At 45.2% G+C, this 25,420-nt stretch overlaps 2 protein-coding genes across 3 annotated transcripts in view; one reads left to right on the top strand and one right to left on the bottom strand.

Annotated features, from left to right (window-relative positions):
* BFSP1 (beaded filament structural protein 1) overlaps nucleotides 1-3,814 on the top strand; it is a 68,234-nt gene extending 64,420 nt beyond the window's left edge. For both annotated transcript variants that reach the window (XM_055304643.1, XM_055304632.1), the window contains 2 exons: nucleotides 403-488; nucleotides 2,482-3,814. In XM_055304643.1, coding sequence (XP_055160618.1) covers nucleotides 403-488; nucleotides 2,482-3,437 — 1,042 coding nt within the window. In that variant the 3' untranslated portion in view covers nucleotides 3,438-3,814. The remainder of the gene's footprint in view (nucleotides 1-402; nucleotides 489-2,481) is intronic.
* Nucleotides 3,815-12,017: 8,203 nt separating this feature from the next.
* The window catches only part of PCSK2 (proprotein convertase subtilisin/kexin type 2), a 255,650-nt gene continuing 242,247 nt past the window's right edge, over nucleotides 12,018-25,420 (bottom strand). The window contains exon 12 of the mRNA XM_055343431.1: nucleotides 12,018-14,960. Within this exon, the coding sequence (XP_055199406.1) occupies nucleotides 14,474-14,960 (487 nt within the window). The 3' untranslated portion in view covers nucleotides 12,018-14,473. The remainder of the gene's footprint in view (nucleotides 14,961-25,420) is intronic.

The raw sequence follows: 25,420 nt of genomic DNA, 5'->3' as shown, positions 1-25,420 counted from the left end.
GTTTGGGGACTTGTAGAAGTTAACCTCATAGAAGGGCTCTCACTCTCTATTAAGTTGTGATTTTTTATTTAGTCTTACTGATTTGGGGGGTTTAATAAAAGAGAAGCACTCAGGATTACCCCACCAGAAGTAGTTCTTTCCTTCTCTCTGAATGCTCTGTCTTGGCTGCAAGTGCTCAAATGTTTAGCATTAGTATGTGTTTCACAGTTTATGACTTGAGCTCAAAGAAATCCTTCCTATCCTCGTCTAGTGCATAAGTATATACATGATTCATGAATAGTCTGATCTACAGAAAGCTTTCCTCACTTTTGCTCACATTAGAGAGTCATTCTTACCCCTGACTGTCTGTGTGGTTTGATGAATTAAAGATGGTGACCATTCTCTTTCTGGTTCTTTCTCCAGGCTTAGCTCTGCCTTCATTGAAACTCCTGTTACTCTGTTCACCCCAAGCCATGGAACCTCTATCAGCTCTCGGCTTGGTGGGAAAGGTAATGCCCTGGCTTCTGCTATTTTCCGTCATGGAAAAGCAGGAAAAAAAATCAAATGACTTTCTTCCTGAACTTAGTATTCATACTTTCTTCTGATCCATCTGGAAATTAAATGCTTTTATGTGAGATCCTCTGTTCCTCTCTGATCCACCCCACAGGTACTAAGCCAGAAAATTTACAAGGAGAAAAATCGGACATTCCCACCTTGGGGATGTCATCCTCAGACTTAAAGCATTTAATTGTGGAGAAAATATAATTCAGTAAATTCAGTATTCACTTCAGCAAATGAAGTGAGCTCTGCTGGACAAAAGTGCTTAATCTAGCGTCTAGGGGCAGAGTGGACGTTAATTTACTGCTCTGCTCATTTCTCTTCCATTCAAAACAGAGTAGAACTAGCTTGGTTGGCAAGCATGGCTTCCGTCAACATTTGGGCCTCTGGGGATGGTTTCACATACCTGTGAGATGCACTGCAGTGTTTGGGAGAAGAGAAGATGCTATTGTTGATTGCTCATACCTATAGTGCCTTCAGATCCATGTCCTTCAGAAATCTCAGAGGGGTTTGTCGATATGGGGTTTCCAAGTTAGAACGGGGTAGAAAGGGCAGCAGTCTCAGAGCTGGCTCTAGAAGCATGTAGCCACACCCAGGGCCCTGTATGCACAAGGGTCCCCACACTTGCCTTAGTGCTCTGCTGTCCCTGTCTTGAAATCCTTAATGATTCTGAATAGGGGCCCTGCCTTTTCTTCTTGCACTGGTCCCTGAAATTCCATAGCAGCTCCTTCAAGCAACCCCTGTCCTCATACCTGCCCCCAGCAGGCTTGGACATGACCCTCTCTGCAACCCTTCCTTCCTTATGGCTTCATGGCTCATTTCTGCCACTCCCTGTTCACTCAGCTCTCTGAGTCAACCCGTGCTAGATGCCTTTGTTTTGTCTGTCACTCCTCTCGTTCATGGAGTGAGGGCATGGAAAAGACCCTTGAGATGTAAAAGTCAAAAAAAAAAATCAACAACAACAAAAAAATCAACATTTGGGTTAGGTTGAAAAGCTTCATGGACGAGGTGAGGTGAGATTATGTATGTTTTCTTGAACTTTCCGTTTTTCCTTTTGGCTAGTCTGAAGAAATGTCGATGGCTTTGGGAACAGGGGATTCCTGTTTGTTTGTTCTTTCTTTCTTTCTTTTTAAAGATTTTATTTATTTATTTTAGAGAGAAAGAAAGAGAAAGGGAGAGAGACGGTGAGGGTAGGGACAGAGGGAGAATCTTCAAGCAGACTCTGCTTGAGCACTGAGCCTAATGCACAGCTCCATACCATGACCCTGATTTCATGATGTGAGCCACCCAGGCATCTCAAGATTCCTGTTATTTCTGAATTTAATAATTGCCTCCTCTTTTTGCCCACAGGGAAGGGGATGCTGCTTGAGGGGTGTTTTATTTATTTAGGTTGCAATGCACATGGAGTAAGGGAGGTCAGTTTGATTCCCTCACCCAAAGCCATTCAGAACACATTGAACACCCAGGCAGCTCTGTTGTCTCTCTTTAGAAAAGTCCAAGGTGAGGACTACTCTGGAATGAATTCCATTGACTAGTCTGTGGCTCCAAGTACTCATCATGAGCTGAGCAGAGGTTGGGGTGGGGACACCGAGTGTTATTGGCTTAGAATGTCTCAGTAAGTTGTACCCAGTGTGATGGGAACTGTGAATGTCAGAACAGGCGGCACCTTCCCTCCCCTCTGTAAGCCCAGAAGCGTCAAGCAACATGTGCAAAGTCACACAGCTGGTTGCAGAGGTAGGAACTTAATGTGGGTCATGGGTGCTACAGGTCAGACCCAGGCATCTTTCCGGTTTCCTTTTTCCCTATATATGGTAAACTCTACCCCAGTGCTAGGCACTGGTCTCCAAGACAGCTTGTTTTCCAACAAATACATTCTCTTCCTCTTTCATTGACAAACTTGACTTATACTGCCTCCCCACCTCCCCCTGCTTTTTTTCTTTTTAGATCTCGCTAGGGCTGTGCAGGATATAACAACAGCAAAACCAAGACAAAAAGGTGTCCCCAAGAACATTCCAAGGAAAAAAGAGATTATAGCTAAAGACAAAGCTGATGAGAATCTGGAAGACATACCCCTGCAAGGTCCAGAAGACACAAAGCTGGTGCAGGTGGTACCTAAAGAAGAAGGTGAATCTAAGCTTGACTCACGAGGTGATGAAGCAAGTCCCCTAACCCCAGAAGGGGCTCCAGAGGACGTGCCAGATGGAGGGCAGATAAGCAAAGCCTTTGGGAAACTATTTAAGAAGGTCAAGGAGAAAGTGAAAAGCCCCAAAGAACCCGAGCCCCCCGCTGACCTCTACACCAAAGGGCGGTACGTGCTGGTCTCTGGGGATGCCAGTTATGTGGATCCTGGGTTCTGCTCATCCTCCATCCCAGCCAAAGGGGGAGTGATTATTTCCATTGAGGAGGACTCTCTGCATCGTGACAGCCCTGCCGAGCCCTCTCCTGAGCAGCCCGGGCCGCCACTGGAGAATGGACAGGAAGATCTTCAGGGGAAAGAAGGTAGACACCCATCCAACCAGCATACTGCTGACAAGGAGAATGAGATTAATGCTGAAGGGTTAAAAGGGCCCGGGGAGAAACAGGATGACCAGAAGGAGGATGAGGAGTCCAGGGGGCCCTGTCCCGTGGTCACCCCTGGTCCGGAGGGACCGTCTACACCGCAATCTCAAAGATCTGGGGTCAGTCCAAGTGGATCTGAGGGGCACGGGGTTAGGAGCAGCAGCCCACAGGAGAGAAGTCCCCCCAGGACTTTGGCCTATGAGAAGGTGGAAGTGATGGAGTCCATTGAGAAGTTTTCAACTGAGAGCATTAAGACATATGAAGAAACAGCTGTCATTGTAGAGACCATGATTGGGAAGACAAAGGCAAACAAGAAGAAATCGGGAGAAAAGAGCTCTTAAAATGTCCGGGCTCAATGGGCTACAATTTCTTTGGGGCCCCTGCAGGAGAAGTGCTTTGATATTTTAGAACAAATGATAAAAAAGAGTGAGGTGAGGGTTCCTTGTTTGGATTAGACCATAGCTGGCTCGTCTGACATTGCCAATGAAGCCTTCATTAAAAAGTTTTCTTTGCTCGCACACCCTTTGTCTAATTAACAGGGGCCTTGGGAGTGTAGATGGGTCAGCCACGCTCAGGACAGGGATGCCATGTTCAAGGGCCATCAAGCCCTGCTCCTTTAAGGAAAGAGACAAGCTTTTCATCATGGGTCATCGAGAGACTAGGTAGAGAGTCAGGGAGTGGGTGGACTTCACCCAGAAGTGTGCTAGTCGATGCATCAGTGCCTTTTTATTGCATTTCAGGCATGAACACGTGCTCACGTGCAGGAGTGTTTTGCTAGAGGTATGTGATGAAAGCATCTGCCTTAGTTCAGGTTTGCTGAGAAGGTGATGCCAAAGAAAGGATCCAAATGTAGTTTATTTGGGGTGTGATCCCAGGAGGTGCCAGGAGGGGACGCAACAGGGAGGTAGGGATGGCAAGGCAGCCAACAAGAGGTGTGTGCTACCGTCTCGGAGGACACTTGCAGCTCAGTCACCCCAAGGGATCCTGGGAGACAGAGTAGAACACGGGCCTCAGAGTTGGTGAGGGAGCTGGGGTGTCCATCTACCAACTCGTGTCAGCCAGTGGGGAGGACTGTGCCCAGGGTGCTAATTTTGGGGGTGAAGAAAACCTGCGGCGCAGAAGTACAGGTGCAGGTGTTTGGACCTTAGGCATGGAGATACTTGGCAATGGTAAAGGGTCGTGAGGATCTAAGTGGGGCCGCCAGTGCCATCTGCCACAGCATATGTCCCCAGCGTCCTTTTGTCTGAGTTACTGAAAATGGTATCACTCAGAAATTGCCAAATCCTTGGTCAGGTTTCAAAAAGCAAAATCAAATGTCACTGCGTGGTTCCTAATAGAGGAGTTATTTAATTGATTAGTCCAGCCAGCATTTATTGAGCATATCCTATGTGCCAGACAGCGTGCTGTGCTGATAAGGGGAGATTTCTTAGGCTTATCACTGATCTCAATTACCTTAATATAGTAGATCATAATATACATGTGTTTGCACGCTCTCTCGCACACACATGCACACATACAGGTACTTATTATGTCACATCCTAGGACGCAGATTACTTCAAACTACAATCTCTACAAAAACTCCTGTGTTGCCTCTAGGCTTCTGTTTTTCTGCTAATAGTCCTCCAACTTTTTTACTTATACCAGTTGAGAAACTGCTCCTTCTCTGTAGATGCTCTTAATGACACTGAGTAAATGTGCTTAAATGGATTATTGCATCTGCCTAAACAAAAGTATCTGGCAAGACAGCGACACATTATTAGAGAAAATTGATGGAGTTGTAAATTACATTCTATTTCTTTGTTATGAATAATAGAATACTAAATAGTCACCTTTCCTATCTATTTAGAGTGTTAAAAAATATTGTTCTGACTTCACTTGAGATTTTGACTTTAAGAGAGAAATATGCTTTTGTTGTTCTTTCTAAAAGATGGAGGACCCACTCCACTGCACACTTTTGAAATATTTATATTTTAAAAGCTTAAGAGAGAATGATGGAAACCATTAGCCAGAGCCCAGCATGTACTAGGAATTTGGATCAGGGTGTATATTATATTCAACCTCACAACCACTGAAGACTTATCTATTCCCCATTGAGTTTTTTTTTTTTTTTTATTGTGTGGACTGTATGTTCAGTTCGTATTTTAAAAGACAGGGGCATCTTTTTGGAAAGAAAGTTTATTTTTATATCTAATCTAACATCAAAAATGTATTGGGGGTCTCTTCTGTGCCATGCATGGTTCTGGGCACTGGGGAGACAGCAGAGAAAAAAAATTGGTTGTGGTTCTGCTCTCACAGTCATGACATTTTGGCAGGAGGAGGAAGGAAATGTACGAGTGAGCAGATAACTAAGTAAGAGAAAATTGGAGATTTGATACTTGGAAGGGAAGCAACAGGGTGGTGTGTCAGAATCACCAGGGGTCTACTTTGGATTGGATGGTCAAGCAAAAAACCCCATGAATGAGGTGACATGTGATCTGAAAGACAAGGTGGGCCAGTCATGCGCAGAGCTGAGCGAAGAGCATTTCAGGCAGAGGAACTGTAAGTGCAAAGGTCCTGGGGGCAGGAATGGATTTCGCTTGTTCAAGGAGGAGAAATAAAGGAGTGTAGAGGGACAATGGAGGAGGTGAAGTCAAGGAGGCAGGAACCAAGAAAACACTATTTCCTGGCAGCCTCACCTCAACCTCAAGTTGGACTGACTGTGTGAAATGTGGGGCTCCCTGTAATGGACACTTTGGGGTCTAGTTGGGATGGTTGTCCCCAGCCCTCCAAAACCTCACTTGCTCTTTTTTTACCTGCTTCTCTCCACTTTCTCTGTGTGGATCTGTTTTTCCCAGGGAGCTGCAGAATGGGTTCATTTTTTAGCTTTCCTCTCTCTCTGAGGTCTCTGGAAATAATCACTTTAATTTTATAAAAAGTGTTTCTTGCCAGTAAACATGGGAGCTCAGAGCAGACCTCCCTGTAGCATTGATGACAAGAGAACACCAGAGCTTTGACAAGCCCTGAGGTACCTAAGTGCTAGTGCTGCAGGTGCTGGTCCACTGTTACTCTGGTCCTAACTGTTGCACCAGAGAGTCCCAGCCTCCTCTATCCTGACTCAGCCTCAAGGCCAGGATTGAGAGTCTCCTACAACTGCGTCCCCCATAAAGAAGCTGAATCCCAGCTGCCCACCCCTCCCATTTACCAAGCATTTGAGTCGGTGACTGGTAACTGCTGTTGTCTGAGCCATCCTGGGTGCTGATGTCCAGATCCCCTGACCCTTCCTGTTCTGGGTTATGCCTACTTCCCTAGGCTTCTCACGCCAAGCACATGTGACTCTGCCCCAGGGGCTCCTGTGGTCATAGGAGTGCTCAGTCTACACACGTGGCAGCTGGGGAGCACTGTGGCGTTTGTGCTCCCGGGAGCAGCCCATAATCAGGATGGACAGAACCTGGTGCATAAATACCCCTGCTCTGTCTCCCCTCCATTGGGATAACTCTGGGCTGTTCCACACTCTCCCCAGTGGGTCTGAGCCCCGGATATCCACAAAGAAACCCATTTACTCATATGCCCTGAATCAGTCTCCTTCCATCTCTGTCTTTTCTGTTCCCTATATACAGATGCTCCTTTCTAATAAATGACTTGACCTTGTTTCAGACTCAACTTCTGGGAGGACCCAACTTAAGGCAGCTGGCTGGCATGTACCCAGCAACAACCCCCACTCCTCAGGTGGCAGCCCCGACTTTGTGTTGAGAAGCTTCTCCTCCTTTACATAGAGCCTTGATCAGACTGCCAAGACAAATCAGACCCTTGGAAGTGGTAATCTGAGCCAAATAAGACTGAGGCAGGAAATTCTGGAGCTGGCCGGTGGTGGGGGAGTTCTGATGGTGGGGGAGCTCACCACTCATTCCCTCTCTGTCTCCCTCTCCTTAGGGTTGCTCCTATCTCTATCCCTTTTCTAGGCTATTTAGGCTGCTGCTTCAGACTTTCCTTGAGTTCTGAGAGCTACTCCACATGCTTTGGACTTGCCACTTATTTGTTTCCATTAGTTAGAGTGGGTTTCTGTTGCTTGCAACCCCAGAGCTCTCAAAGACTGCTGCTAAGAATTGAGGTTCAGTATCAACAGAAAGCAGGCCCTATGCAGGGTTCTGGGCGCAGGTGTTCTGTTAGAGCTGTGATCACAGGAACACAGTGCTCTTAGGGAGCACCTGCCTCTTTTAGTGACCATTATGGTGCCAGGGATGGACCCCACAACCTTGTCTCTGCTTTGCTGGCATCTCCCTGGTGGCAGAAGAGGGAAAGGCTGGAGGAGGTGGAAGCGGCCTGTTCCTTCTTGTTCATCCTCATCACCCCAGCAGTGCTGCTTCACGCCGGAAGCAGCAGTTCCTTTCCACGGCAGCTGCCGTATCCAGTTCTCAACTTTTCCAAAATTCGCAGAACCAGCCTCATCCTAGTCTCCTCAGAAATGCCTGCACCAAGTGGTTGGCAGCCCTCTTGAGAGGTCTGGGTCTTCCACCTGCACTCACACACCAGCTCTGGGCATGCGAGGGAGTCAGGTGGGTGGTGGCCCTCCCAGGGACCCCACCATGGTCCTGGAGAGCTACCTTCCCTTTCCTAGTGAGCCCCTGACTTGCACGTGTAGTAGACTCCTTGGTCCGTGTTCTCTAGTGTTCTCTTTTGCCTGCCTTTCTTTTCTTTCTTTCTTTCTTTCTTTCTTTCTTTCTTTCTTTCTTTCTTTCTTTCTCTTTCTTTCTTCTTCCTTCCTTCCTTCCTTCCTTCCTTCCTTCCTTCCTTCCTTCCTTCCTTCCTTCCTTCCTTCCTTTTTAAAAGATTTTATTGATTTATTCATGAGAGACACACACACAGAGAGAGAGGCAGAGATACAGGCAGAGGGAGAAGCAGGCTCCATGCAAGGAGCCTGATGTGGGACTCGATCCCGGGTCTCCAGGGTCACACCCTGGGCCCAAGGCAGGCGCCAAACCGCTGAGCCACCCAGGGATTCCCCCTCTTTTGCCTTTCTAATTGAGCAGGGAATCCTTTTTACTCACTTTGTGGTACTTCTATCACTCTTCCCTGTTACCATCCCTGGTGGGATTCCTGTCTTCTGACGGGGTGGGAGAGGGCGTGAGGCAGGGAAGCGAGGCATCAACACAGATTGCATTAATTGGCCAGCCACTGCCATGGGCACCTGGGGCTCCAACCCACTGGGGACCCCAGAAGAGACCAGGTAGAAAATCTTCCCATTGTCGCAACAGAGGCCAGGAAGCTGGGCTATCTATGTACCAGCTCCCATCCTTCTCAGGTAAGGGTGGCTCCAGCCCCGGGGTGTGGATTCCCCGACGCTGCTGTCTGTCGCGCATTAGGTCTGGTGCATCTGTGCCGTCAGGACGCGCCCAGCGGAGAGAGCAGCCTCGGCGTGGGCATGTATGCAGACTGGCCACAGGTGACCTCCGGGCCGGGCCAAGGAGATAGATGGGCAACCATTTTCTACAAAGGGCCAGATTATAGGCTGTACAGCCTAACTACTCAACCCTGCTGCTTTAGCGTGAAAACAGGCTGAAATACAATACGAAAGGCAACAGGCATGACTGTTTTCAATACAAGTGTATTTATAAAAACACGCAGAAGGCTGGATTGGGTCTCTGGACTGTAGTTTGCTGATCCTTAGTGTAGGGCATGTGCCAGTAAGGTCTATTATAAAATGAATTTACATATGAACAGATATGTTTGTTTCTTCTTTCCTCTTTCATGTTGGAAAGTTCCATTTAGGTCTCTCCTTGACTTAAAGCTTATAAGAAAAGATCTCCAAGCAGCCATTATAATCTAGTTTTCCTGCAATTTTTGTATCCTAGGTTTGTATTTGGGGTGTTGCTGGTGAATGAAGTCACCTCAAAACTCGTATGACAGTTTGGCACATTGATGATAAAGGATGTCATTCAGGTGCCCTGATTAGTACAAATGCTTGACTTCAATTTCTCATGCTTGGATGAAAGCAAATAAATGCCACAAAAAAGCCTCACTGACTTATGTTTTATTCAAACAAACAGGGCTTTTCAATTGAGACGTATGTTTGACCATGAGATACATCCCTGCTTAGTGGTAACTCTGCTGCGCTGGTACATTCGCTTGTTACACCCACCCCTTCACCTGCAAGCTTGTATCCTTGTGATCAGGAGCTTATTAGCTGGTTTATTTGTCACCTGTGGTCAGTCAGGAGCTCCAGAGAAAAAGACAAGTGGCAGCCTCTGCCTTCTATCCAGCTTGGAGTAGCCGATGGAATATCCTCTTGGGTGCAGAGGGACATCTTTGAAGGCACTTCGAGGTGGGTCACCGACACTGTGATGGTGAGGGCACGTTGGCCTGAAGCCTCGGTAGAATTCAGTGTCAACATCAAAACAAAGGGATTCCCAGACTCATTGCTGTTGTGGCATCTCAAACTCTGTGGGCTGAGATTTTCCAATCACCCCCACCCCACCCCAAACCATGTGTCGCCGAACATTAAGAGTTTAGTAACACAAAGTCTTCATCCCAAGTGCATTTCTAACCATCAGTTCATTCTATCCCCAGGTTCAAAACAGTGAAACTCTTCTAAGAGAAAAATGAAGCTGGCAGGCTGTCTTGGAGAATTTATCTTGGGTTAAACTTGGATTCCTGGTCCCTTTGAGTCCACAAGCAAATTCAACTGGAGTTTTTTGAATCCAAGAAAAGGGTTTCTTGGCAACTAAATACCTAAGAGACTAGTGGGAAAACTTAAGAACTACTTAATTTGCAGGGCAAAGAGGGGATCTTTTTCTCTAGAGATCCAGGTGCTGGTATCCCTAGTGAGAGTTATCCCCTCTCCTGGTGTTAATGTCCTTGGGAAGCCAAATAAGGCTCAGGAGGCTGAGGGTGGACATGGAATCTGACCATCAAGCAGATGGATGATGGTGACAGGCGCTGGCTTCCCATGCACTGGGCTCTGTCCTCAATAGATTTCAGTTCTTCAGAGACCGGAATTCCTCTTTATACCAAGCCTGTATGTTTCCCTACGCTTAACACCTCCAGATCCTCTCTGCCAACTTTTGTTCCCCTGACTCCATTTTCCTAAGCTCCTACATGCTGAGTGTTGGCTCCTCTCCCCACCTTTTCTGTTGATTTATTCCTTCTTTGGAGACAACCACCCAGCTGGCTGCAGCCAAGTCATCTTCCTTGGTCCAGGACGCATTCTGCGCTGATGTTAATTCAAACTCTCAGAGTTTTTAGAATCCCTTATTCTCTATCACAATCTCTCTCTCTCTCTCTCTCTCTCTCTCTCACAACCACTGTCTTTAATCTTGGCATTTTGATTCTTAGAAATTTCTATCAAATTAAACTTTGCATGCAAGAACTTACTCTGGCTATGAGAGCACCAATTTCCCAATTAAGCATTTCCCTCTCTAAATCTAAAATACATGGCTATGTTTCCCACAGGTTTTGCAGTATGTGGTTTTCACTCCAACCAATGATCACATGAAAACCACTCTTATTAATTTGTAAGTGATAATTAATAATGACAGTACAGTAATAACACTATAAGAATGATCAGTTTTAATCTTTTGGAAGTCAATTTTTGAACTTAAGTAGAGAAAAGCAGTGTCTCAGTTTGTCACAACCTCAGACTTTGGACTTTACACCTTTAATGTCTGTTTTTGGTCACAGCCTTTCTTAAGATTTTACTAATTGGGTTTGATAAGTATTATCCTAGGACAAAATTAAACATTGTTTTCATAGTGAACCATAATAAGTAAAATACATTAGTATTTTATTAATAATTGTTAAGATCGCTAGAATATTTTGTGGTCACATAGTTTACAGCTAGTTGTAATACTGTTCACAGTACTACCCATGAAGAGATGGTTGCCATGTAAATCAGTACTTAATATCTTTTAAGAGAATGTGTCAAGCTCTCTCTGATACTGATCAAGTTTTCCATTAGATGTCCTACATTTCCCAGTTGCCTTGTGTTTATGTAGGGTCATTGACCAGTACTGGCCAATGCATAGTAGCTCAAAATGCATGTGTGTCTCCTCAGGCTGAACATAGAGGAGTGGATGAGAGTCATCCATAGGTTCTCTTCTGTAAGGTCATTTAGCAGTCTTGTGTTAGGATTGCAAACTGTAAGATCGAAGAGTACCACAGCCTGAATCCCTGAGTCTGTGGCCTCAGGGAGTCTCCTGAACCCTCAGAGAAATTCATGTGAATTATAAGTAAACCTTTGCTGTGTTAAGCCACTGAAATTTGGGGGCTATTTGTTACTAGAGCATAACTCAGTCTAGCTTGATGAATACATTGTAGAATAGTCTTTCTAAAAGATTTTTACCATGATCCACAATAAATATTTACCTTGTGAGCCAATACATACACATGCACACTCTCTCTTTCTCCACACACACACAAAACAAATATTTCAAGAACAACACTTACTAATATGCATGATCTACTCTATTCTATTCCAGTTTCATTTCTATTATATTCTGTTTTATTCTATTCCAAAATGTTGATTCCCTAAATTTTTTTCTACAACTTGTTTTTTTTTAATTTTTATTTATTTATGATAGTCACAGAGAGAGAGAGAGAGAGAGAGAGAGAGAGGCAGAGACACAGGCAGAGGGAGAAGCAGGCTCCATGCACCGGGAGCCCGACGTGGGATTCGATCCCAGGTCTCCAGGATCGCGCCCTGGGCCAAAGGCAGGCGCTAAACCGCTGCGCCACCCAGGGATCCCTCTACAACTTGTTAATGGCATATAACTTGAGTTTGAAAATTACTGGTATAGATCGTAATTTGTAATTTGCTAATTATAAATTTCTCAGGCATATTTATGAAAGCAGACTTTTTAGATTTCTCTTTGGCAACTTTTTATTATCTGATCCTAGAATGATGAAGTGTTTTTATGTAATACACATCACATCCCACATAATTTCTGGAAGGTAATATTTTATTGTCGAGTCTCCTAATTTACATGTCCTTTTAAATTTACTTATAAAATTTTGTCACAGAGAGTAACAATGTTAACTTGATTAATCATTATTCACTTATTTTTATTTTTTAAAATAAATGATTATAAATAACCATCTCTTGCATTAGGATCAGGGATATCATAAAAACCTCACTAGCCAGACATATTTTTGTGTTAATACTAGTGCAAAAAATGAAATAGAGACCAAATATTTTTATATAGCACTATATATATTTTTTATATACTGTATACTCATATCAAAACTTGCATTTCTGTTAAGAAGCTGATAAGTTACTCTCTAATTTCATAGATTATACCACAGCTGTGAAAATATGGACAACTATTTTATATTTTTGCTGCTATATAAGACATTTAATGTTTATACAGAAAGCTGCAAAATTACAGAGGTGATGCAACAGGAATCAATGAACATTTTCACCTGAATTTCCACCGGCCTTTTTCTTCAGCCAGAGTCATCTTAATATTCTCTGAATATTCTTTTAGAGATGAATATGGTGTCTGTTTCTTCAATACGTACACATACACACATTTTAGGTATATGTGTGTATATACATTTATACAAGTGTATATATATATGTATATATATACACACATACACACATGTATATAGTCTACATATGTATATATATTTCTGTGTGCACTTATACACATATGCACACATAATGTCCTTTGGTTTATTTTCAGACTGTTAATATGAAATGAATTTTTGATGGTTTCCATTAATTTTTTCTTTAAACTGGTTTAAAAAGACCTTCGCAACAGGTAATAAACTTCTTTTAAAAATCATAAATATTATTACATTTTAAAGCATTATATAGAGAAGGTCATACGGTATTAGAGAAGACAGAAATTCATGCCAATATGGGAGGGGGAGAAAAGAAAGAAAATGGGTTTTCCAGAGTTTTCTCTTAAAGTTGCCACCTTCAAGGAATGGAACCTAGTGCCCTTGTGTTGCTGACTTTAAGGAAAGGAACTCTGAGCTTAGCTACATGCTCCCATGGGAAGGGAGAGATGCAGCCAGAAGTGGTTGATCAGTTCTCGGGAATCAAATCAAACAAATAAAGGGGCCAATCCTTGGGGAGGAAAACGAAATGATGATGGGTCAAATAGAAAGCATTTCTATTTGGTAATGAAATGGTGCTGTGTTTTTGGGGTTGACGGGGAGAGGAGTGTGTCACCTTTGGGTTGCCTGTTACACATCTTCACGGATTGCTTAGCTGTCAAGATAGTAACTGTGTGCTTTCCCTACAGAGGTCTTCTCTTGCTTCCTCCAGGCCTCATGTTGCTGGGGGGATGGGTCAGCATCAGCCCCCTTTGGCGGAAGAGGCCCCATGCAAATAGAGACCCACATCTTCAAACATGCCTCCTTCACCCTTCCCACACCTCTTCCAGAACAGAGGCCATTGCCCCAACACACTGAAGAATCACAACTGTATGTTTTGGAGATTAAAGCCCAAGTATATGTGTGCCCAAAATACTCATCTTGCTTCTCATTGGATTAAGAAGCTCCAAAGTGATTTAGGAAAAGGAATGTTCCAGTGTTCTAAGCTACTAAGCTATTCTTTAATAGACGTGTTGCCAGACTTGCCTCGCCTTTTCTTTTGGATAGCTATGTGAGGAACCCCAGAAAATTGAGGCTGGGATGAATTCTATACAAACGGAGTAATTTGGGCTTCTCTAGCAGATTTTACCGTAACAGAGCAGCAGCTGGTGAAAAGGACAGCCAAGCTACTTAGGTTCTATATGTATCACACTGGCTGAGTAGGACAAGTTATGCTGTTGGTGTTGGTGGTATGATTTCCAATGCTCGTGCATTTTGACTCTCCTCCCCAGCCAGTAATTAGGGCCGTCATAGATGGCATCTTTTTGCATCATACAACCTTCATCTATGTCACTGAAAAATCTTGCTAAGTTCAAAACATCCCCCCCTCCGCCCCAGAATTTACAGCATCTGTTGTGCTTTAGAGATTCAGAGCTCACCTTCTGTTATTACTTTTCTCTTTTATGTAACAGGTCCTCTGTTGAGACCATAAATAAACGTTCTTGGAGTCACTGCCTGTGGCTTTTTAAATGCATTCTCTTCTAAGATATGAAAACAATGGAGGAGAAAGCTGTCCCAGTTTGGTTGCTGGCTATCACCTATATGAATGGCACAAATAAAGAACTTGGAGTCACAAATAGGACATGGGTGTTGGTGGGATCACTGTATTTGGGGCATAGGATTAAAAAGATTGCGTCCATTGGGATGAAAAGAATCATTGACAGTGAGCAAAGCTTCAGATCAAGAAGTTGGAATCGCTTATGTGCAGGTGACAGTGATTGCTAGATTCCTGACAGAGTGTGGACGGAGGACAGAGAGGCAGAGATGGGGGAGGGAGGGAGTCAGTGGAGGCCGGGCTGTGGTGCTAGTTCTTGCGCAGGATGCTCTTCAGGCTTCTCTCCACGGCTTCGTCCAGCTCCTCCTCCAGCTCCTCCTTCTTGGACATGGCGAGCTTGGACTGGTAATCCCTCACAACCTGGTCGATGTAAGGGGCGCTCTGCGTGCCATGCAGCATCAGTGTCCACTCCTTCAGCACGCCCTTCTGTGGTGCGCTCCCCACAAACCCCAGCTCCAGCGTCCAGGTTCCTCGGGCGTCTTCCCCCCAAGTGTGGGTGGTCATGAAAGGCCACTTGTCAAAGCCCACCTTGGAGTCGTCATCCCTGGGACGCCGACTTAGCAAAATGGACTTGGTGCCCATCGGGGAAGTCATGTTGATGTTCAGGTCTCCTCTCCTCGTTGCATTGACTGTGATGACAGCTTGGACGTGCTCAAGGTAGCGGACGAAATTTTCTTTCCCCTCACACGCATCGGTGGTGAGGGTCAGCACCAACTTGCCAGTGGATGGTATTTTCCTGAGGGCAAAGTGATGAGGAGAGACATACAGTAAGGGATGATGGGCACACTTATACTTAGGGTTTGAAAGGCAGCTTCAGGAAGAAAACAGGGGCCTTGGAGCTAATCAGACAGGCCAGCGGGATGAGCCTGAGCATCCTACCTATGCCCCTTGCCTATACCTTCTGTGTGGAAGGGAAATGTAGGGCATGCTGCTCACGCCCTTCTCACTTCTTCTGAGCCCCTTCTGAGTTCACCTGCAGCTGTGGCTCTCAGGTATTCTGACTACTTCCCACCTCAGATGTTGGCATCACACAGCTGCTCTCCTGGAGCTCCCACCCCCCTCCCACTCCCCAACCATGGGAGCCTACTTCAGCTGATGGGTAGCCACAAAGTGTCAGGGATTTAACTCTTCAGGGACAGCCTCCTACAGATCATTTGAATAGAAAGCCATAGATTAATATACCCTGGCTTCCCTGTTCCTTAGCAGGGCAACTCAATGTCCCCAGTGGGATTGAACGTGTCGCCCCCGGTGGCAACATGCTCATCAAAGCACTCCTGACTGGCTCTTTCTCTCTTGTCTCACATCTCCAGTCCTTGCTGGTGTTTCCTGAGATCATCTCTCAAAAAAACTGTCAGCACCTAAGTCTCACCTCTGGGTCTACTTTTGGAACAATGCTTGTCTTTTAAAGTGCTAAGTATCAGGGATCCCTGGGTGGCTCCGCGGTTTAGTGCCTGCCTTTGGCCTGGGGTGTGATCCGGGGGTCCTGGGATTGGGTCCTGCGTTGGGCTCCCTGTGTGGGGCCTGCTTTTCCCTCTCCCTCTGCCTGTGTCTCTGCCTCTCTCTCTCTCTCTTTCTGTGTCTCTCATGAATGGATAAATAAAATATTTAAAAAAAATAAATAAAGTGCTAAGTATCTTGATAAATAGAAGTTATTGCTATGGTGATTGTTATTACTGTCAAGAAAAAGTTGGGAATGGGGTTAATCCTAGTGAAGGAGCATCCCTTGAAAGATCACAGGAATTTGAAAGACTTTGGTCACAGAGCTGAAGCCCCAGGGAGGGTCAGCCTAAGCACTACTCAGCTGACTTTCCACACAATCAATATCCTTCCTGGATGTGGCCTCTTTTGAAGGCAAGACGCTCAGAGGTTTTTGCATAGGAAACATAATAAGCTATATTAGAGGACTGCACGGTGTAATGAAAAGACTCCAGACTTTGGGAATAAACCTATTTGGGTTAGAATTCTCTTCTCTGCTTACTGGTCAGGATAGCTTGGGCAAATTATTTAAATACTTTGAAATCTCACTGTCATCACGGATGGATTTTGTGACACCAAATCAGACCACCTATGAAAACATGGAACACAGTGCCAGGATCATGGTACTAGCAACCCTTCCCTGGGCTTTTCCCTATGTGAATATTCTCCCTTGACAAGGTATTTTATTTTGGAGCATAAAATGATAGGTATTTTAAAACACACATCTTGTAGAGCCCATCTACAAAAAGATGATCACGCATCCAGCTCAGAGGCAAGCATTGGTTCTGCATGACCCTTGGAACCAAAGCCATAAACTTGGGTGGGTTTGCTGAAGCTTACCCTGTAACTCAATGATAAAAGTCAATACTCTCTCAAGGACCTTTCAAAATATGTGCTTTAAGGGTTTCATGGAGTGCTACTATTATATGCACTCTACATAGATGCTGATGCTGAATGATGCGTGAGATACCCACTGGCCATGGACATCTAGTGGTGGAGGTGGGGTACCATGCTCTGTGGAAATCATTAGTTTGGTGGAGAACAAGTATTAGACCAGCTTTGGAAGTCAGAGAATGGCAGGTTGCTAGCTAGATTTCTCAAAAAGGATGCTATTTACTCACAACAGGGTCAGAAACATAACAGGGGAGCTGATACATGACCAAAACTCATTTGGGCTCCAGCCCATAGGTAGAAAGCTATGTGGTCCAGGTATGGGCAAAGCATTTGAGCTCTCTGGGCTCATTTTCCTTACCTGTATGATAAAGATATGACTTTCTACACTGAAGAGTTACTGTGTATATGAAATATATACACACATTCATATATATCATATATCTACAGGTGTCTAGATCAGAGCTGGCCAATAGAACTTTCTCCAATGACAGAAATGTTCTGTATCTGTACTTCAATACAGTAGTCACTAGCAATGTGGAGGCCGAGAAAATTAAGGCCATTCCACTTTAAGTTCAGCGTTAGCACAAGTACAGCCATCCCGGGCCCCTGTGAATAAGAGCTGAACTTTGTCTTACTTCAGTTACAGAAAAAAACAAAAAACAAAAAAACAAAACAACAACAGCTTACAGCTTAACGTCCTAGAAAGCTCCATATTAGAATAAAAACAGAGCCCAAGCCAAGGGCAGGAAGCCCCTATTAGAATGATAACAGAGCCCAAGCCAGTGGCATGAAGCCCCATATTAGAACAGAGCTCAATGCCCTTCAAGGCCCCATATCAAAATGTAAGTGGAACTTGAGGAATTGCTCCACCTCTTCTGGAGGTCCCCTAGACCAGCCCTTAAAACTAAGCTGAAACCCACCTCGGAGTCCAAGTCCCTGCTCCGCTGTGTCGGGTGCACTTGGACCCAAGCTCGAGCTTGTAAATAAACCCTCGTGTGTTTGCATCGGTGTCGGCTCCTTGGTGGTTTCTCAGATTCACAATCTTGGGCACAACACTCCAATGACAGAAATGTTCTGTATCTGTACTGTCCAATACAGTAGTCACTAGCAATGTGTGGCTATTGAGCATTTGAAACATGATGAGTGTGGGGAACTGAGTTTTTAATTAAATTTAATTTTAATAATTAATTTAAATGTATTTAATCGTATTAAATAGCCATCTGTGGCTAGTTGCTTCTATATTGGATAGCACAGATATAAATTATTGGCATATGTTCAATTTGAACCGGAAAGCACCACCACAATTAGAAAATTTCTTGGTCTTCTATTGTAAGCACATTCCATTTTTGTCATGGCTCACAGCTCTAGGAAAAGCAGCTGGGAAAACTGTGGATCCTGTTATGCAGGTTTTCTGGCCACCTTGCTGGAGGCTTCTAGAATGTTCAGACCTCAGGTAGCAGTGAAATGCCATATTCTACTACTGAGATTTTACACAAACAGGCAGGTCCAGAGGCTTTCCTTTCAGAGCTGAGACTCAGGGACTCTGGAACTCTCTCCAAGAAGCACAGTTGGAGAGAGCAGAGGATGATGGCAGAGCCCACAGCAGGAAGAAACTCTGGCTCTGAGTCCCGTGTTGAGTTTGATCCCCTTTCCTATCGTTCAGGCCAGGCAACCTTGAAAAACTCAAGAAGCAAATTCACAAGTCAACAACTAAAAGCTGTTACCCTGAGTAATAGTTATTCTAGATATTACAAAGCATCACTAATCATTTGTCAAATGCAATTGTCCCTATTATCACCAAGATTCAAAACACAAGCTGGGTTCTAAAAAAAATTTCATTTTTCTGTCCCCATTTGCACCCAGGCCACTTATGCATGGAATTCACCAAGTGACAGTCCATTTACAAGTCAATTCGTGGAAACTCTGGCAGACAAGTGACCTTGCCTCCCTGGGGGAAAACAGGAAATATTTCTTCAGTTGGCTGAGAACCAGAGACAGGATGGCCACAGTAGCTGGGAATCAGATCCACAGCTCACATGCAATGGGGTTCCCAAAAATGAACAACGACGTCCTTCATATAGGAAGTGATTCCAGGGCTGAGATGATCTCATGATAGGAGAGAAATCCGTTTGGGACCAAACCTAAGACAACCTTCATGCACACCATGGCTACGGGGGCTTCCATGGATACAGTCTTTCATCCGGATTCCCTCCACAGCTGCTTTGAGTTTCAACTAATGACTCTCAGCCACCCCCTCAGAAGAGGAAACTAGAACACAGGCTGCCCATTGCTCAGCCTCAGGGACACGGGAGTATATCTGTGAGAGGGCTAGAGGCAGGGATGGAGGAGGCTGAGAAATGACTGGCATTTTGTCCTTACCTGGAAAGCAGAAGACAGACTACACCCACAACTTCCCCACCAGCCTTGAGGTTGGGGTGTGTGCAGGGGTTGGAGGCCATCCCAAGCACCCCTGGGGAGTCCTGCTTGTTTAGTGCCATGGAGGTACAGCCCATTTGCAGAACTTGCCATCGCTGCCCTGCCATGTGAACTGCCCTTAGAATGTATGGGGGGTAGGCCCCTGAGAGAGAGCAGTGGATTCTTCCTGGAACGTTAAGTCACTTTAAAATGAAACTCAAAGCCTTGGGTGAATTCCAGATGAGTCTTGGAAGAGAAAGAATGTCACTCCTCCTCTCCCGAGGTAGGCTTCTCCGTACCATGGCGTTAGGAGAATGGAGGAACTGTATCTGCCAGGTGTTTCTTATTACTTCCTTTTTTTTTTTCTCACTTGTATTTTCTGATTTTCCTACAGTGTCCATATTTTGTGTTTAGAAGAAGAAAAGGAATCCAATCCACCCTTATTTTAAAGGAAAAGCAATTCCTGATATACTCAGAAAAAGGCAATTTATAAGGCTGAAATAGGAGGCACCTGTTGGCTTAGTCAGTTAAGTGTCCAACTTTTGATTTCAGCTCAGGTCATGATCTCAAGGTTGTGAGATTGAGCCTCATGTCTGGCTCTGCACTGGGTGTGGAACTTGCTTGAGATTCTCTCTTTCCCTCACCCTCTGCCCCCTTGGGCCACCACCCCCTGGAGTGCATGCACACGTGCACTTACTCTCTGAAAAAGGTTGAAATAGGAGATGGTTGTTTGTGGAACCAAAGTGACTCTGCTTGGATCCATATTCTGGAACTCACTTGCTTCAAAAATGAGGTAACCATCAAGAGGTCTGAGCTACTCTCTGAACTTTGAGAGAATATGTACGGAAGCCTCATGTTCAAGTCTCATAAAAGACAAACTTGGGGACCCGAGGATGGCTTATATCTTTACTGCATATTGTTGCAAAAAAGTGGTCAATTGCCTCATGCCTAGAAATCAGCACTGCTTCCCAGGGGGGCCCTCTGGAATGCTACCTGTGTTTTGAGTCCTCAACTGTATGATAAAAATAATTTATGATGCTACAGTCATCTTATTAGAATGATAACAGTAGTGTTCATAATGACCACCCTTTCTTGAGGGTTGAAGAAGTCTACTCTGTGGCAGTCATAGAAGAACACTCAAGAGGTGGGGACTGTGATGTTTTCCCTTTCCCAGGTAATAGTGGCAGGTGGGTACTAACTCATGCAGGACAATCCGCAGCTTGGCAGTGACCTGTCCATGGTCACACAACTGGTTGGACGCCAGGCACACCCTCAACACCCTACGGTGCTGCATCTGGCATTCCCATCAGACTTTACCATTTACTTCCAAATTCACTTAAAATTCAGTTTGCCACCGCCTCAATGGTGCTGAGTGAACAGCTCTCTTGGGTGCAGGGGAGGACGGGGACAGTCTGTGCTGAACACCTCATGCTGTGCTTCAGCACTCGAGGGTCATGTGGCCGCCCCTGGCTGGTGAGCAGGCCTGGCTTTGCTCTGCTCGCCGCACATGGCTGGTTCTGTGTAGACACTCAGGGCCAGTTGTATTTTTCCTTCTTATTTTAGTTGAGCACCCTTCACTGACTCTGCTGATAAAGTTGCTTTAGAAAATTGCTTTTCAAATTGACTGCTTCTCTGGGAAGATTATGCCGAGGAAACCCATAACCCTGACAATTGGCACTCACCCTGCATGTCACAGCAAGTGGTTGTTGATGCCTCTAACCTGGCCACTTGGGAGTGTGATTCGTGGTGACAAGGGCCTTCTCTGCACAGTGGCCTGGGTGCTGCCCTAATGGTAGCCTGTACCAGCCCCTGAATTCCGCAATAAGCACACCTGCCCTAGAGCTCATTGGCTTGTTTCTGAGAACAAATTCAGGGATGGGGCACTTGAGGGTGCACAGGAGGCACAGGGGACACAGAGTCCTTCCAACAAGGTTGGCCTCCATCCACAAGCCTCCTGGCTGGTCCTACTGCCACCCCTTGGCCATCTTCCTTGTACCTAGGTGCTGCTGGCCAAACATTCCCGCATTCAGAAAATACCTACCCTGTGACTACTGGGTGCTGGGTGCTGATATAGGCTCTGGGGATTGCACCAGTGAACCAGATAGACCAGAGTCTTGTCCCCATGGGGGGCCCAATTCTGGCCACTGCTGAAATAGCTTCCCTGTTCCTTTCTTTGAAAGTCAGGCTGCTGATATTGGCTAAAGTTCCTGGCTAGTTGTGAGCTGCTGGGCCTCACATGCCCTGACTATAACATGATGGACTTCTTGGCTCCAGATTCAGCATTTATGGGGATTATGACAGGATGTTACGTGTACTCAGAAACTGAGAGAGAAACGGTCTTTCATCACAGCCTATGTTCTTGGTTTCGCTCTCCTCCCTGCCCCCACCTCCCAAATGCACAGAGCTTGAGGATCATGAAGTGTCCATCCTTGTGTAGAGCGGCTTCAGAAGATAAGGTCTGTCATCAACATTTCCCTTGACTAAGCCGATTGTTCCCCTGAACACTGCAACTGTTACCACCTTTCTGTTAATTATGGATGGAGCTGGTGTGTGGCTAAGTGTGGCTGATGCTTCTGTGACAGGCCTGTGAGTGATGGGTTGGCCCCTACCTGCTGCTGCCTGAGCTTCTGTAGAGGAGCAAACACCATAAATCTTCCCCTCTTGCCAAGTCCCTTTCTGTAGATCTTTCCCTCTTTGTAACAAGGGAAGGAGGTTCCAGGCCCAGGGTTTGGCAGATGTTGGCGGGGCTGGTTCTGGGAACCAGAACAATTTCCTTCATTTCCCTGAGTCTCCTGTTTTCTAACCTGGAGATGAGAATAGCCAGCTGAGCTGACCTCCTGTGGGAGAAGAGTGTAGCCTGGTGACTGTCTGAGAGCAGCTCCTGGTAGGTGACACAACTGTGCCTGCCTTGTCCCAGGGCCACCTCACAGAGCCCCTGGGGCTGCTATCTGTGTAGGGGTGCGAGCACAAAGGGGTACCGGGGAAGGCACAGACTGAAATGGGCTGGCCCAGCTCTCCTTCAGGCTTAACTTCTAGATGCCCTTTCAGGGAGTTGTTATTCAATTTATACTTCCTGTTCTGTTTGCATTATTGAGTGTCCTTCCTGTGATGATGTAACTATCAGACGGGCATCACAGCTGGGCTGTCCAAGATGGCAGCCACCGGCCACAAGTGGCTACTGGAACTTAAACTAAAGTTCGGTCAGATGAGCCACATTTCTAGCACTCCCTAGCCACAAGCTATGGCAGTGGACACTCAGATAGAGAACGTCTCCACTGTGCTACCAGGTCTCCCGTCCTTCCAAATCATGCAAAGAATTGTTTTGAATTCTAGCACAGGCAGTACAGCTGTCAATTATCCATTGAATGTTTATTTTGGATTTATCATTCCCTCGCACATTTGGACAGTGGTTCCCAGTCTTGTCTCTGTTCGATCACCCTGTTTGTGGACTCTGGCAGTGACAGGGTCTCCAGGACAGCAGTTATGGAGTTTGGAGAGTGGGCCCACCGACTAGCTGGGTCTTTCAGAGTCCCCAGGGAAGGTCTTACTGAAGGAAGCCCCCAGATTCTTCTTGTATGCGCTGAGCCTCACCTCTTCTAATGGGAGATCACTGAAATACACTGAGAGGCCCCTCAAGCAGTGGAGTGCTGGCATCAGAGTGCCTGGGTTCAAATCCCCATTTGCCTGCTTAATAGCTAGCTGTTCTTTGGCATGCCTTAGCCTCTCTGAGCCTCTTCTTGCCTGTAATGACACTGCCCAGCTGACAGCAAGGCTGTTTGATGTAGCACCTAATGTAGGGCCTAAGGGCACAATGGGAGCTCCCTAAAGCCAATGTCATCCGATGGGCTTTGTTTGAAGCCCTGGTCTGACCTTTGTAATTGTGAGCAATTTCTGGTGCTTTCTGTATCTCAGCTTCCTCCTCTGTTAAGAGTGACAATTATCGTACATACCTCCTGGACTTACAAGGATGAGATACACTGTTTATGTAAAAGGCTTCACACCAGCCACCTAGGAGGCACTTGTCCCTGAGACACAACATGGGGCCATGTTGCTATTCATCCTGCCCAATATTCATACCCTGCCTATGTGAGGTAAGGCACACCTCCAACGAGTCTGGCTGGCTAGGAAGCTTAGACAGATGTAAAGCGCACGGCGCATAGGAGGTGCCCAATAAAAGCTAATTCCTTCTTTCACGCTTACAGTCTCTGTGACCTTGGCCAAGTCAAACAGCTCGTCTGGGCTGGAGTAAAGCCTGTCTTACCAGGCAGAGGGGGACAAGGATAAACAGAAATGATGTAGGTACATGGCAGCCTGGGGAAGACTGACAGGAATGCGACAGAGCAGCTGTTTTTTATGGCACATTAAGTGGGGCTTATGTAGCACTGTTTTTAAAAAGTTATTAGAGAAAGGCCTTGCTCTGAGCTTTACTTTTCTACCTAATGCTGATGGGCGCTCTGCTTATGAGATCATGGGCTGATCCACAGAAAATGCATGTCACTCTGAGACATCCACTTGGTGCCACTTTCTGGAAGCCTGGCGAGCAAACAATGAGGTTGCTGGCCCAACACTGGTGGAGATACTGGGAGGAGAGTGTAGGTCCCAAGGACACAAAACTTGGAATTCATGTAGGGATCAAGGAATAACAGTATTTAAAATTCCAGGAGATTAGTATCTTTCAGTTTCCCACAGGCATGAACCAGGAGTATCTACAAACATGGAGGAGAGGGAATGACAAAGTTACATTTGTTGACCGCCTACTACATGCCAGCTTTTGTTTGCTGTCTTATTAAGGTCTCCCAGCAGCCTAGGAAGGAAAAAGTTATTAGCTCCATTTTACTGATGAGGAAAGAGAAGAGGCTTTTGCTTTGGGGACATAAGAAGAGAACTGAATTGGCTGAAGAGTTTAGATGGAAGAGACCCCCCTACATATTAATTTTCACTAACTCATGAGGGAAACAGCTTCTCCTTTAATTCGGAATGCAGGCCACATGCCAGAGCAGTATCAGCACTTCCTCAGAGTTTGTCCTCCAAGAGCCCAGAAATGTTCACATCCCATTACAATTACTGACAGTATCCCGAAGGAATATTTTGGTTAATATCTCTGCTCTGAAATGATCATGGCCATTAGGCTAGACACTAGGAGCTTTTTATGTAATGTGTTTATAAGAGAAAGGACATATATTACTTCATCACAAATTTGTTTTTCAACAAATTTTTATACCTGCTTTTTAGTGTCATTGGCTTCCTTCGTAGTCCTATGTATTTTATCTAGTGCATCTAAAAACTGTCTACTGAGATGGGGTCCACAGACTTCACCTATACTGCCGAAGGGGCACAAAGGTTGAGAATTACTAAAAGAGAGGTCAGGGAGGTCAAAAGTATTGTCCAGTTCGGTGAAATCAAGATTGGAATCTAGATCTGTGTACCTGATTACAGAGGATCCAGGACTAAGGGCAAATGGAGAGGGAGGATGCACCATGAGAGTAAGACTCTGGCTAAGCTCAAATGATCAACAGAGATGAGGCTGGGATGGGGGGTTAGAGAGATGGATTTTATCATTATTTAAATACACAAGCACAGGTGTATTCTTAGAATGGAAAACCATACAACAATGAGAGTGAATGAGCTACTACTACACACACAAGAACTTGGATGGATCTCATAAACATAATTTTGAATCAGAGAAACTGGACACACCCATATTGTTGATTCTAGTTAAAGTCCAAGAAGTGGTAAAGCTAATCTATAGGAGCAGGAATGAAAACAGTGGTTCTTTATGGGATGTGGGGATTAACTAGAAGGGGGCATGAGGAATCTTTCTGGGGTAATGGAATGTTCCATCACTTGACCAGGTGGTGGTTACCCAGATGTATACATGAAAACTCAAAGAAAACATTTAAGCTCTGTGCATTTCATTGTATGTAAAGAATAGCTCAATTGAAAATACTAATGATAAGAATTGCTATTTCTGTCTTAATGATGAATCAATGAGGAGAGAAATTAAATAAAAAGGGGTGCTCATTGTCCAATCCTCTTGCTGTGATGGGAAGTTAAAACAGAAGTAAATGCAGGTCACCAGCATGGTGGTTTCTGTATAGGGAACTCCTCACTCCAATACCTCCAAATCACTATCCAGTCTCACTCAGCATCAAGTCCTTATGTTGCTTCACAAGTAGAACAAATAAATAAATTGTGCTATAGTCACACAACAGAACATTATTTAACAACAAGAATAAATGAACTGCCAGTACACACTAAACATGGGTAAAGCATTCTGAGCTAAGAATATAGGAGAAGGTAGTGTCTGATTCCATTTGTTTTAAGTATAAAACAGGCAAAAATAATCTATGGAGTTAGAAGGATAGTGGTTACTCTTGGGGAGATGATGATGGAAGGGGGCACAAGAGTGCT

The sequence above is a fragment of the Nyctereutes procyonoides genome, unplaced genomic scaffold, assembly GCF_905146905.1.
Source record: "Nyctereutes procyonoides isolate TBG_1078 unplaced genomic scaffold, NYPRO_anot_genome, whole genome shotgun sequence".
Lineage (NCBI taxonomy): Eukaryota > Metazoa > Chordata > Mammalia > Carnivora > Canidae > Nyctereutes > Nyctereutes procyonoides.
This window is presented reverse-complemented; position numbering and strand designations above follow the sequence as displayed.